The sequence below is a fragment of the Oxyura jamaicensis genome, chromosome 2, assembly GCF_011077185.1.
Source record: "Oxyura jamaicensis isolate SHBP4307 breed ruddy duck chromosome 2, BPBGC_Ojam_1.0, whole genome shotgun sequence".
In the NCBI taxonomy this organism is placed as follows: domain Eukaryota; kingdom Metazoa; phylum Chordata; class Aves; order Anseriformes; family Anatidae; genus Oxyura; species Oxyura jamaicensis.
The window spans coordinates 157065601-157079162 of record NC_048894.1 but is presented as its reverse complement, the minus strand read 5'-3'; the positions used below and the strand labels follow the sequence as shown (position 1 = coordinate 157079162).

Sequence of the window (13562 nt, the reverse complement as noted above, 5' to 3'; positions counted from 1 at the left end):
GGTTTTAAAGATTTCCAAGGAAGAGACTCCACAACCTCTCTGGGTAAAAAAACCATGGGGATGTGAGGACTGGGGGCAGTAACAATGAGCTGGTGGAATTCAATATCCTGAGAGAATGGAACAAAGCAGAAAGCAGCCTCACAACTCTGGATTTCAGGACAAAAGACTCTGGCCTTTTCATGGATCTGCTAGGAAAAATTCTGTAGAGACCATCCTGGAGGGAAGAGGTATCCAGAAAACTTGTTTGATTTTCAAGGATCACCTCTTCCAAGCTCAGGAACAGTCCATCCCTATGGGCAGGAAGTTAATCAAAGGTGGCACAAAGTCTGCATGGATGAACGAGGCTGACAAACACCTGAAAAAACTCAGAGGTGAAAAGGAAGCATACAGGAGGTGGAAGCAGGGATAGGTGACCTGGCAGAAATACAGGGAGACCTGAGCCTGCAGATGGGTGAGCCCACCTGCAGTTGAGTCTGGTGAGGGTTATGAAGGACAACAAGAGAGGCTTCTACAGGTGCATCAGCATCAAAAAGAAAGCTGGGGTAAACACTGCTAAATGGGGTGGGGACCCTTGTGACAAGGACACAGAAAAGGCTGAGGTACCCAATGGCTTCTGTGCTTCAGTCCTTACCAGTAAGGTTGGCCTTCAAGAAACAGCAGTCCCTGAACCAAACCAGGAGAGAATTACCTTCAGTGGAGGAGGATCAGGTTAGGGAACAAACTGGACATAGACAAGTCCATGGGACCTGATGTGTTGCATCCATGGGTGCTGAGGGAGCTGGCTGGTGACATTGCAAGGCCACTTGTGATTATCATTAAAAAATCATGGCAAATGGGAGAGGTTCTAGGTGGCTGGAAGGAAGCAGATGTCAGTCCTCTCATCAAGAAGATCAAGGCGCATCTGGGGAACTGCAGGCTAGTCAGCTTCTGGGAAAGTGATGGAGGAACCAATCCTGGAAATTGTTTCTGGGCACAAGAAGAGCAAGAAGATGATCAGGAGTAATCCATGTGAATTCTCAAAGGAGAAACCATGCCCCACCTACTTTCTATGAGGTGACTAGCCTAGTGGAAGATGGAAGAGCAGCGGATGACAGGTGCCCATGAACTGCTCTTGGACCTACTTTTGCTAATTTGCCAGGAACATCAAACAGTCTGAACTGCTCACTTGGCTGGGAAACATCATATCTCCATAGCCACAGGGCTCCTTCCCTCACATCACTGGGAGAAAAGCTCCAGGAGCCAGCAGCTTCTGATTCAGAAACGTTTTCCTGAAAACTTCAGGCACCTGGAGATGGCATCTAGTGGGAGAAAGTCCAAGTCTATCACCTGGGCAGTGTGGGTAGCTCCAAGATGCTTGGGCTTCCTGCTGGTTTGAGCAGACTGAACCCAGGGAGACCTTCCTACCAGGCTTCAGCCAAAGACGAGCAGAAGTTCCAGCTTCAAAGCCAAGCGCTGTAGCATTATAGGAAGCCAAAAAAAGAGCCCGGAGACAATGCTGCTTCCTTTCAGTCAGGCTGTTTTCTGTTTTACATGTATTGTCCTTTTTATTCCCTTCTGGGTCAATGAGAAGTGACTCAGATAGGAAAGCATCTCTTGTTCATTGAATTAAGACTTGAAGAAACATAGGGGATAATTAAACTGGGTGACAGAAAAGCTGAGCAAGTGATTTACATTCCTGCATCATTAACAGTGCCTTGGAAAGCTGGTTGGAGCAAATAATCTTGATTACTCCCTAAGTCAGGGAGTAAGGTTGTTGAGAAGGGGAAAAAAGGAAAACAAACAAAACAAAACAAAAATGAAAAATGAAACAAACAAAAAAACTAAAAACCAAATCACAAACAAAGGCAGGAACTAGAAAATTTTGTTACAGAAGGAATACAAATTCACACTATCTATAAAGATATGGCCAATCTTTTTAATGCACATTATGAATAGAGATGGAGAACACGCCTTGGTAGTTATTAACTCCTGGAAAATCCTCTATAGGACCCCTATATCCATATGAAGGTCACTGGCCAGGAAAAAGACAAACATAAAGGTCCCACCCAGAAAGAATTAAGTGCTAGGCATAGATTAATCTAAATAATTACCTAAGGGTAAGAAGTCCCTGCACTGAGTTCAAAGAAAAAAAAAAAAAAGGCTTAAAAAAAAAAAAAAAGCAGGTGAATCATTAGAAGGAACGTGACTCCTTATAAAAATAAATCATCTTGTTCCCTACCTCCCCATATCCTGGTGATTACATAAAGCATCACTGATACTCAGGCAGAGGAGATTGATTTAGTGAGTTCTGGTAGCAATTTGGGTAGAGCGGCAGCATTTAAGAAACCCCTCGGACCCAGGCTCTTGTCTGATCTGCCAGTCCCAGATCCTGCATCTCTGTGCCCTAATCCAATGTCAAGGTGAAAACCACTGTGGAGAGAGCTGTGAAGACTTCTGGACTCAACTGTGGCTCCAGGCTATGGAGAAATGGGCTACTACCAGGAATGAAAGCCACAGCTCTTAGCCCAGCACAGTGCTTTGAGCCTCCAGCTGGTCAGATCAAGGAGACCAGTGTCCTTTCCCCAAGGGCACCTTCCAACAACTCAGTTCCAGGAATTGCCTGACCTTTATGGGCTTGAGGGAGGGCTGAAACGTCTCGCAAAGCTGTGCCAATATAATGGTTTTAAAGCTAGCCTGAGACGTGTTGGATTTTTGCCATACATTGTAGGGATTTGTAGTAAAATCAATTAGTAGGAATAAGGCTGCTGTGACTAATGAGCTAATGAATGATGCCTGAGTGGAAATGGCTCCAAGAGAACTGCAGAGCTTGATACATTATTCATAGGGGTAGGCCAGATCCAGTCTTGGCACTGTTTATTTATTTTTTTATTTGCTTTTCCAGGTTTCCCTTTAACTTTTAAAGATGTTCCTCATCACAGGAGAAAATGGAGGAGGGCAAAGATAGATGCTTAATTCCTCTCTTTCTAGGTGTGATGTGGCTCTCATCTCTGCAGCGTTGCATCCACAAGAGATGGATGGGGGAGATAATGAATGAGAGGTGAAGTTCATATAACTTAACCCCTCTGCACACCAGCAGGTTTACTGATTAGTCAAATCCTCACTGCTGGCTTCTTTAAACGGCTTTCATAAAATCATAGAATGGCTTGGGTTGGAAGGGGTCTTAAAGATGATCTAGATCCAACCCCCTGCCATAGGTAGGGATCCACTAGGTCAGGTTGGCCAAGGCCCCATCCATCCTTCATCACTGAGGTTATTTTGAAGTTACTAGGAGAAAATCATGAACTGTTTGACAAATCTCATTTTTAGATTTCTAATGCATAACTTACATCATGGTTATGATTCACCCTGCAACGTGCCCTAACTTAATGTAAAAGATGAAGAAACTGAGATTAATTTTCCAAGGTCATCTGGTAAATCATTGTTAGATCTAAGAATAAACTTCCAAGCACCTGGTTTTAAGGACAACACTTGCTCCTGTTGCTTCCAGTAACTCGTGCACCTCTTATCAGGGCTGCACAAAAATAGCACAAGAGTACTCATGAAAAAGAAGCAATAACTAGTGGTTAAAGCATGCGGAATACAATGACGGCTCTATTTCTGGAGTTGCTACTATCTTGATCCATAAGCCTAATTAACCTCTCTTCATTTCAGCTTCCTTCTATCTGGTCTTGATATATTTACTCATCTTGCAGGAGTATTATCAGGTTTAACGTACCTGTAGGTGTGCAGCACAAGCTTAGTGCTAGCATGCAACACTGTTATATCAGCACCCCTCCATGTCTAGCTTTGAATCCCATCATAGCCTTTGCTCATACGTCTTTCCTCTATGGAAAGCTGTGGGATTCCTAGCAGATATGGATAGAGAAGAACAGAGTCAAGAAAATGTAGGGTTTAAAGTGATCAATCAAGAAGGCTCTAAATTGAAACCTGTACCTGCACTCTCTAAGCACACATTCAGCCTGGGCTCCCTGAAGCTCTACCTCAGAGGTGGATGGGCATCTCTTAGGACTTCTTGGCAAGTCCTCTTCAGCCTGGTAACTGGGGAATGTGAGCAAGTCTTCTGGGAGATGAGGGGATTTGGAGGATATCACATTTGGAGTAGGTGGTGAGGTTATGGGATATTACCTGTATGGGTGCAACTGTCAAGGACTGCTTCTACCAGATGAAGATGCCTTCTTCAGGAGACTGTTTCAGCTGACCAGGTAGGACAGGAAAGTGGCTTGGCACAGGTTTGTCAAGTTGAAAAAAAATTCAAGTTGAAGAAATTCAATTGACCTTTTCCTTTTATTTATGACAAGTGCCTCCAAAACGCAGGGAGTTCTTGTCTGCATTTGAACACACACAATTTTTATTTTTTTTTTTTTTTTTTTTTTTTTTTTTCCCTCAAATTCATCTTGTAAGTTGTTGGGGCAGATTTATATAGCTTGTGTCCTTTTTTTTCTCTGTAATTAATGGAAAACCCCCAACATACCACGCTGTGATACCCTCAAAAGAAGAAAAGTAGTTAAACAAAATGTTGTTTGGATGTTCCTAATGCTTCTTGTTATTTTTTTGGTTGCTTGCCAACGCTGCAAAGCAATTACATAAGGTGTGTGTAAAAGAAGAAACATTTCAGGTGCTACCTAAAGATGCAGATAAGATCAACTGAAACCGTAAACAAGTGACATATGTTGTCACCCCCCAAAACAACCCTCCAAACTGAAGGAATGCACAGGATTTAAGCAAGGTTTCAGCATTATAAAGATTCTTCCATCCAAAAACATAGAATATAATGAAGATCAGATTTCAGATGCGCATGTGAAACCAGTCATCTCGTGCACATTTTCTGAAGCCACTTAATACCAGAAACTAGACACCACACCCCTTTCCATGTTTGTTTTTTTTTCTTTTTTCTTTTTTTTTTCTTTTTTTTTTTTCTTAAGAACAAAGCAAATATGATCAGAGTATTTCCACTTCCTTAATAGGATTATAAAATTCTCCTCTGAACATGATGAATGTCAGACCAAGAATATACTGAAATACCTTTCCCTGGATAATTTAGAGCAGGAAATAACTACTAGACTTTTATAATCAACATAATGACTTTATTACGGAGCTGCTGTGAAAACAATATGTCTGACCTCATAAAAGAATAGATCATCCAGAATTGTTGCTTGTAACTGAGGCTGGGCTTGCTAAAATTATGAGACTGTCAATGGAGCTTTAGGTTTGGACAGATGAGGGCTGAGTTGTTTACTTGGGAAGAGAAGACCCTCAAGACCATTTATTTTTAACATTTCAAGAACTCTAGCGATATTAGCCCTGAGTGAAGTTCTTCCAGTGGTGTAATAGATAACAAAGATGACGGGAGTATCTCCAAGAACATCTTTTTTTCAGCTTTCCCTTCTTTTTTTTTCCTTATTAAAAGTGTGTGTTGGTTGAGTGGGGAACATCTGCGATTACCAAAGAAAGTCTCTTCTTTACTGTTATTTTGCAATCCCACAGTCCAACTTGCCCACCACATGCAGTAGTAGATAGGAATTCGAGCATGGGGATGGCCTGAGACAAAGGAAAGACAGGTTGATACCTGGAGCAGTAGGATCTGGGGATGAGAAAGACATGGTGTCTGTGAAAGAAAGAAGTCATGGGCTTATCATCACGCTTGGAGAGGGGTGGCTTAGGGCAGAGTGGCTTCTCCAGACACTTATGCTCCCTGAATGGCTTAGGATAGTGAGCCTGAGGGAATTCCTCAGCCCAGACTTTCATGTCCTGGTCCTGCTGCCTTCCCAGGTATGCTCCCACCACTTAGATCCCTGAAGGGCAGGGAGAGGAGGAAGGAAGGCAGCTTGCTCCTACCCACAGCCCTCTGAATCCCTGCTCACAGCTTGGGGAGAGGTATTGCAAGACCCCAAACTCAACCGTGCTGTTTCCAGTGAGTAAGGGATTGGAAGTCAACATTCCCCTTCTTATCCCAGTCTGACCTCTGCTGAGGGCAAAAGCACTGAGGAAAAAAGCACATGGGATTTAGCACCTTGCTGTTCACAGCCACAGATGCTTTTTCTCAAGGTGTATGGAAACCACCCAGATTCCTCTAAAATTTACAAAAAAAAAAAAAAAAAAAAAAAAAAAAAGAAGAAATATCAACAAGCTGCAGGGCAAGGCCGAGATTTTGAAATTATTTAATACTCCCAGGCATGCACATCATGCCTAGACACAAAGGATCCAGCTTAAGCACCTCAGCTATTGTCCACCATGTAAACCCTCATTTTCTTCTCCAAGGAACATGAAAAGAAATGACGGTATAGCGGGAGGTGGGGCTTGCTTTGTGGATCATTCAATACATTTATAGCTCAATCAGACTCGTTTTTCCAGTAGAATTGGATCTTGGGTCGGACTCCGTACATGGCAAGTCACCAGGAGGTGTGCCATTAAAGCCAGTGGCAAAGACTGGTGGCAGCCGAGTGACCAGGCGACGAGAGCGCACGCAAGATGAAGCTGCTTCTGCCTCTTCTCTTTGTTGCCATCACTTGCATGGAGTTTGGTAAGTTCCCACTCCCATTTAACCAAACTGCTGCAGGAGGTGAAGGCTGAAGGGATGCCGTGTGCTCTTTTCCCACTGAGGCCCGTGCCTCCGACTTTGAGGAATTTTCAGCAGAAATCTGTCTCAGGGATATTTTCATCCTGTCAGGCATTCAGGACCATCCTGGTCTCATTGGGACTGTTAGTTCAGGCTCTGTAGGAAGTGTTAGAAATGAAAGGTCGTTATACCGTGTTATTTCTTTAATGCAAATTTCAGTCCCCCCGTTTTATGTGTTCTTGCTCAATTAGACTCTCATCTTTTTTTTTTCTTCTTCCTTTTTTTTTTTTTTTTTTTTTCTTTTCCTTCTTAATTTATGCTCCTCTTTTGATATTTAACCCTGAAGCCAGCCAGCTTGTTTAATGCAGCGTGTGTAGCGGGTCTCTCTAATTATATGTTGCACACATAATTCATTAGACTTCAGCCATCAGAAGGGGGAGAGACAGGCTGGGACACAAAGCTGGTGACCCACGTACTGCAAGGCTGATTTTTCCAGCTCCATTTAGTAACACGGTGCAGTCTGCATGAAGCCAGGAACAATTTTGCCAGACCTCCTTGGAAAAAGTCATGTCTTTTGGGAAATTTGCTCCTCTGAGGGAGGATTTAGGGGTTTGTCTCCATGAGGAGTGTAACCCCTACCATCCTCCTTGCCTCCTTTCTATCCCCACTGGCAACCTGCCACCTTGCTGGGTGGACAACAGCAACCTGATACTGGGATCCGTCTGGGACGTGGAGGTAGAGAACAAGCCCCATGAATCCCCTCTCTTCAGGGACGCCATGCAAAACTTACCCTTACATTTCCAGTGGGGAAATTTGATTGCTTCCCCTCCACCACCAGCTCCATGAAGCCAAGCACGGAGGGCTGTATGGCAATTAGCTGTTTGCATTCCTGAGGCAGTAGGAAATCCCCTCCTTATTGCACCAGCCCCACATGAGCAGTGATGCCATAGCCTCTAACGGTGGAAGGTGACTGCACGGTGGACAGAACATCCTGGCATAGACTACCCATCCTTTCATACTGCCACCAGAATAGCTTCTTGCTCAAGAAATGATTTTATATTGCTGATGCCAAGCTCAGAGCTGGGGTTTGCCCTGATGTTCAAGGCAAGTCCTATGCAGGGTAGGGAGCTGTGGTTGCTCTCGGGATATTCACATACCCTGGACATCTCTGGATCAAGCCAGTGTAGGGTCTGCTTTTATCAATGCCTAGCTGGGACAATGAGCTCTGTTAGGATTTTTTCTTACATGTTTATTTCCTTTTTATGTAAGGATGTTTTCTGTCTTCCATCCTACGGAGTGGGTTCTGCCAAGGAAGGCAAATGCATGGAGAAAGAAAGAGGTTTTGGAGGTTTTTTTGGGGGGGGAGAAGACAGATAAAGTCTGGGGAGCCAGGGCTGGCACAGAAGCTCTGTGTCTTTTTTTGTGTAATGCACTGACTGTCCTGTTATCTCTCTATCTTTTTTTTTTTCTTTCTTTCTTTTTTCTTTTTTTCCTTTTTTTGTGTGTAAAGCACTGACTGTCCTATTAAGACATGGTCACTGGTAGTCCAAAGCTTTGGGCTGCTTGTGCTGTACCAAGATCAATGAGTGCCTTATGTGCTCAACCCAGCTGCTGCTGCAGAGATCAGTCATCACTGGTCTCTATGGAAGGGTATATATATATATCTATATGTTTCATCATTATATCTTATTCATTCTGGGGTTTCTTGTCTGCTTGTCAATAGGCAGCAGTTCAGAGAGGAAAGTCCTTAATTAACAGAGGACAGATTGGAAAGAAAGGAGCTTTGTTGTCAGGACTCCTTAGGGGAAGTGGTCATCTGAAAAAGCTTTATGAAACATGAAAGCAGTGGGGTTGGATATAAATTTGGTTTGGGATTAACTCACGAACCTTTTTTTGTCATCCTGCTCAACGAGACTTTGTCAAGAGTTGGTGAAAAGAGGCTCCTGTGTGGTCCAGGGCCACCACATTGCTCCTTGACCACTTCCCCATCCCATTTACGTAGACATTCATCAGGACGGATGCTTTGATTTAACAGGCAAAAATGGGCAAACCTAGGAAACCTCATAGTGGATTTGGCAAGGAGAATTTTCTTTCACAAAGAAAATTCCTCTTTCATCCTCTGCAAAGCTGGAGGAAAGCCAGGATACACCTGCAGAATCTCTGAGCTTTCTTCTGGACATGAATGGGATCTGTGTAATTTTGGCATTTCCTAGAAAGGCAGTTAGAGGTGAATGAAGGAAGATCTATCAATACCTAAGTGAAGCTAGCAAAATCTCTAAAAAAAATCCAACATCTTTTGCTTATTTGTGTCCTCTTTTTCTTTCAGCTCCCCAAAAATTGTTATATCTACATTGAAATAGTTTAAGATTTTATATTTTCCTCTTTTAAAGAAGGCTTGCAATTTGCAATTTGTTCCCATTCATTCTCATCCTGTGGTTTCATTTCTAAGCTACTGCATGTCTTCTTGTCTGTGTTTAAGTTTGTAAGCTCTTAAATCAAAAAAAGGGATCACTGCAGTTCTGCTGCCTTCCCTAATATATACTCTTCACAGATAGGCCAGACAGATATCCCAGAGCTTGTTTAAAACAGGCTTTTATATCCCAAGTCTTAAGGTCTTTCAGTCACGGTGTTTCCTCCCTGCTTTGTAAGATGCCAGCTCACCATGACTACTGAAGTACTACTTTTTTTTAAAAAAAAAATAAAAAAATAAATAAAAAAAAGATATAGCTACTATTTAAAATATTCACCTATGTTTGAACCTGCTAGTCTGAATAAGGTTAATGACAATACTAGGTTTGCACATGCTGGGGACAATGATCTTTTAATTTGACATCCCTTTGAGTTAATCCTTTGTATTTTATTTATTTATTTTCAAAGCTAAACACAAGTCCTGTGGCTTTGGCTTGTCAGGTGATGAGTATCATGAAATCTGAATAATGACAAAGCTTCCTCCCTAAAGATGCATTTGACAGCTGTCAGACAGAGAATTAACACAAACAAAACATCAGTCCACAGTGAGCAAAGTAGGATAACAAAGAGAGCTTCGAATAAAAGCAAGACAATTGCTGGGGCTACTTATGAAAGGGCTCTTTCTGGGTTGTTAATTAGGGTGAAGCTGCAGGTAGTGTCTATTTTCATAAAGGGGCTTGCTTGCCTCAGCCTGCTCTTGTAACAGCCTATTTCAGGTGTGCTGAGATGTGCCAACTAGCTTTCTTTTTTTAATGGGGTTTAAAGTATTTTCACCAGGACTGTCACACAGATCGAGTGAGAAGGGTTCTCCAGACAGGACTGCGTGCTACCAAGGAAGGGCTCCTGGCTTGAGATGGTAGCAAAGTGAATTGCTGTGCCTTGAAGGCATTGCTACACCTTCAGGTGTCTGGCTGGCAAGTGGAAAACAGGACCAAGATCAAGTGTAGGGTTCCTCATCAAGGTCTGCAGAGAGCAAAGTGCTCGGACAACTTGTCCAAGAATGGCTTGTGTTGCCAGGGAACCCTAGAGCTGGGCCATAAGAAATACCAGTCAACTATTTTGGCTTGACATCTGTAGCTTGGAGTGCTCAGGGAACACTATGTCATTGTGCTCTGGGCTCCTTGGTATCTCCCTGTGAAATCTCTCCAGCTCCAAGGACTTTAAGCACTGAGGGGCTCAAGCTGTGGTTATTCTGCACGTCTAGGATCCAATTGCAGCCCAACAGGGAAGTGTTAAAGGGAAGACTGCGAGAAATGAGGCAGGGTGAGCTACCTTGGACTGTATTTGGGATCTTGGGTACCAAAGTGCCTTTTTATGGCCTCTTTCTAGATCACAGCAGCCCATAACATCTCCCCATGCAATCCGTTATTGCTCCCAGAATTATCTTTATAACACAACTTTTAACGCATCCTTCTCAAAGAACCAGAATCTCAGGAGAGGGGAAGGGTCATGCTTAACTTGCTCTGATGGCTCAGTTGATTTGATGGAGACAGCTTCTTCTCTCTGGGACAATATTCTACCCAAGAGCTCCCAGTCTTTGGAGAGAGGTAGCAGTGGTCATCACTAGAAGTTCTCCCTGCTGCAATTCATGCTCAAGTCTGACTTCTTGGTGTGTCCAGATCTCTTTCTGATGCTCTGCTAATGTAATGACAAGGCGAAAAGTAGAAGCAGAGTAAGAACAGTTGGGGTAAATCAGCTACAAATGAGTTTACTGTCCTGTGGGAATAAAAGATGAAAACAACTTGGGGATGTTGTTGTCTGGAAAGCAGGATGGTTAGTGGCTTGTCATAAACATGTGAAGCAGGGCCTGTTAGCTAATTGTGATAATGGTTAAAAGAAAAACATCTTGCAAATTGCACAATTGAAGGGTTGAGCTTCTCCTGGCTCTGTGCATGTCTTAGCTGGCTGCTGGCACCTGGGGCAAGATCTTCAAAGAATTCAAACACCGAGATGTTGTGTTTCACTACACCTGCCTTGCTGGCATCCAGCCACTGTGCAGAACAGGCAGCCTTGTCTTAGGCAATGCAATTACCCCACAACAATAAGGGAGAAACCGGTGGGTCAAGCTGCTCTTCCTCCCTGTATTTGTGAATGCAATTTTGATCTATTTGTTTGTTTTATCATCTTCATTTATTTTCATTTAATGTTGGGATGTTCCAGGACATATATACTGCAGGTTCTGGGGTGCAGAACCAAAAAATAAGTAAAATTACCCTTAAACACTTTTATGGACTACTTCAGACCTACCTGCAAAAGGAAAAAAACAATTTGCTACCCTCCCACCCCCCTTGATAACAAAACAAGTGTGCAACCTGTGCAACGTGTGGTAATTTTGGAGAGCTATCTTCCACAGAGTTTTCTAGGCACGGACAGAACCTTATGGCCTACAGTAAGTCCGGTCTCATGCTTTTCTTCCTTATAGCCCAAACCTTGCAGTGCTACTCCTGCCATGAACCTACAGCCACTGATAAGTGCACGAAGATCCAGAACTGCAGTAAGAATGAAACCATGTGCAAGACAACCATGTATTCCCTGGAGGAGGGTAAGGGCAAGGCTTCTTTATCCACGTATTTTAACACAAATCTGTGTTTCTCCTGCACAGACCTCTGGTACTGGGAGCAATACCTTTTCTCACTTACATATGCAAACTTATAAGTGATATTTCATGGGGCAATGAGCAGTCTCCTGTTATTTTCAGAGGAGTGAGCACTTAGCTCATAGCTAAGAGGAAGTGTGTTGACTTGAATCTGAGGTACAAAGCCTGAGAGTTCTGGCTCTCCAGAGTGTCTGTATGATTTGCACAATGGGTGTGGGTTAAACACTGCTGTCCTGACCACAGAAAGCTGGGTGGTGTTGAGAGGCTGGTAGAGGTGAGTCAGGCTCAGTAAGGTAGGAAAGCAAACTTCTGGTCAACTAGAGGCAACCATAAATGCCCATGAGATCTCTGGAGCTTTCAGTAAGGCATCAGCAGTCCCAGTGATGACCCTACAGGTCATAACCTGTCCAAATAAAGAAATGCACTGCTAGGATGGAGGCTCTCTTTTGCTTAGTTCATCTGGGAAAAGGTTCTGGTGGCATGTAATGGAGGAAGGAGATATGGGATAGAGTCAAAGCAGAGACAAAATGCTTAATGGGACTTTTGTGGGAAAAAGCTGATCCAGACAAGACCCAGAAGATGTAATGTGCTGTTCACCTTGGAACCACTGAACAGGAACTGTTTCTCATGTTCCTGGTAGGAAATTTTCCCGTTGTGTTTGAGCTGTAACTAAGACTTTGGAGGTGAAGGTAGTTAATATTTCATCCAGGAACAAAGAAATTTCTCCTCCATTCCTCCCATTCCTAACTGTTCCTTCTTCCTTGCTTTCTTGTAGTTTATCCCTTTGTGGGAGTCTCAACCGTCACCAAGATGTGCTCCTCCATTTGCATCCCATCTGACGTGGACGGGATTGGCATGACGCGCCCCGTCTCCTGCTGTTACACTGACTTGTGCAACGCTGATGGTGCAGCGAGTTTGGGGATAAGCATTGTGCCAGTTGGCATGTTAGCAGGTTCCCTTTGCGTTCTCTTCTGGACTAGATTGTGATGAGCTGAGGAAGGTGCCTTTCAGCCAAAGAACCCAGTGAAGAAGAGAATGAAGCCCAGCCCAGCTTTGCATTTGGATGCCTCACGGACTATTTTCAACAGCTCCCACAAATTGTGTTTATAGTACCCACCCATCTGCCATGAGAGAAGCAAAGCTCAGGAAGTCCCAACACTAATTTTTGGGTTGATTCTTCAACAGCTCCCACAAATACAACTCTAGAGTTTCTTTGATGTGCTGATCTGGTTGATTTTGAACTAAAGATTTCTGGTGTATATGATATATTTAAAGCAAAAGACATGGAGCTAAGGGCTTTCCACACCTCCCTAGAGCATTCTTTTCCCCAGGTATTCACCAGCATAGTAGCTGATTCAAACAGTCTTTTCCTGTCCTCTGACAATTTTTATTTTATTTTATTTTACTTAATTTCAAACTTCAGTTCCACCTTTCATTATTATTTATATAGTGGCATGAGTTTGGTTTTGTGATCAGTCTTGGAGCAGGTATGTAAGACATTTCCTATTATTCCCTACTGGCAGAGGCCTTTCATCAACATTTCTTTCACAAAATTTATTGTTGAGAAATTACCTTTTATGGGAAGATTGGGTGGCTTGTGTATGGATTTACTAAATTCTGGACTGAATTTGGAATTCTGATTCTTCATTTTCCTATGAAACCCTTTTCAAAGTCTACCAGGAAAAATGTCCTCCTGTAATTATCATTCTGCTTATGATATTTGAAATATCAATAAAGATGTTATTCAAAATCTCCCATGTAGCATGATATTTGAAATCATCAATAAAGGTGCTATTTAAAGTCTCCTGTGTAGCGTCTGCATTAGAAGAGGTTTCCAAGGGAGGTGGTGCAGTTTCCATCCTTGGAAGCTTTCATGATTCAGCTGGATGAAGTCCTGAGGGACTTGGGCTGATAGCAGAATTGAGAGCTTTGATTGGGAAC

At 43.0% G+C, this 13562-nt stretch overlaps 1 protein-coding gene across 2 annotated transcripts; it reads left to right on the top strand.

Moving 5' to 3' along the window:
* Positions 1–6346: 6346 nt before the first annotated feature.
* Positions 6347–12867, top strand: LOC118163105 (ly6/PLAUR domain-containing protein 2-like). Of its 2 annotated transcripts, none has more exons than XM_035319568.1 (3): positions 6347–6520; positions 11448–11567; positions 12397–12867. In XM_035319568.1, exons 1-3 carry the CDS (start codon positions 6469–6471, stop codon positions 12606–12608), a joined length of 384 nt encoding a protein of 127 aa, XP_035175459.1. In that variant the 5' UTR covers positions 6347–6468; the 3' UTR covers positions 12609–12867. The 2 variants fall into 2 exon arrangements, with proteins under 2 accessions (XP_035175459.1, XP_035175460.1); XM_035319569.1 differs by lacking the exon at positions 6347–6520 and adding an exon at positions 11003–11081.
* Positions 12868–13562: the final 695 nt, after the last annotated feature.

Excerpts from the sequence above, each read along its gene's own strand:
- LOC118163105 (XM_035319568.1), top strand. The coding sequence starts at position 6,469 with ATGAAGCTGCTTCTGCCTCTTCTCTTTGTTGCCATCACTTGCATGGAG. Across the intron at positions 6,521-11,447 it reads CATCACTTGCATGGAGTTTG|CCCAAACCTTGCAGTGCTAC; the intron begins GTAAGTTCCCAC and ends TCTTCCTTATAG. Across the intron at positions 11,568-12,396 it reads CATGTATTCCCTGGAGGAGG|TTTATCCCTTTGTGGGAGTC; the intron begins GTAAGGGCAAGG and ends GCTTTCTTGTAG.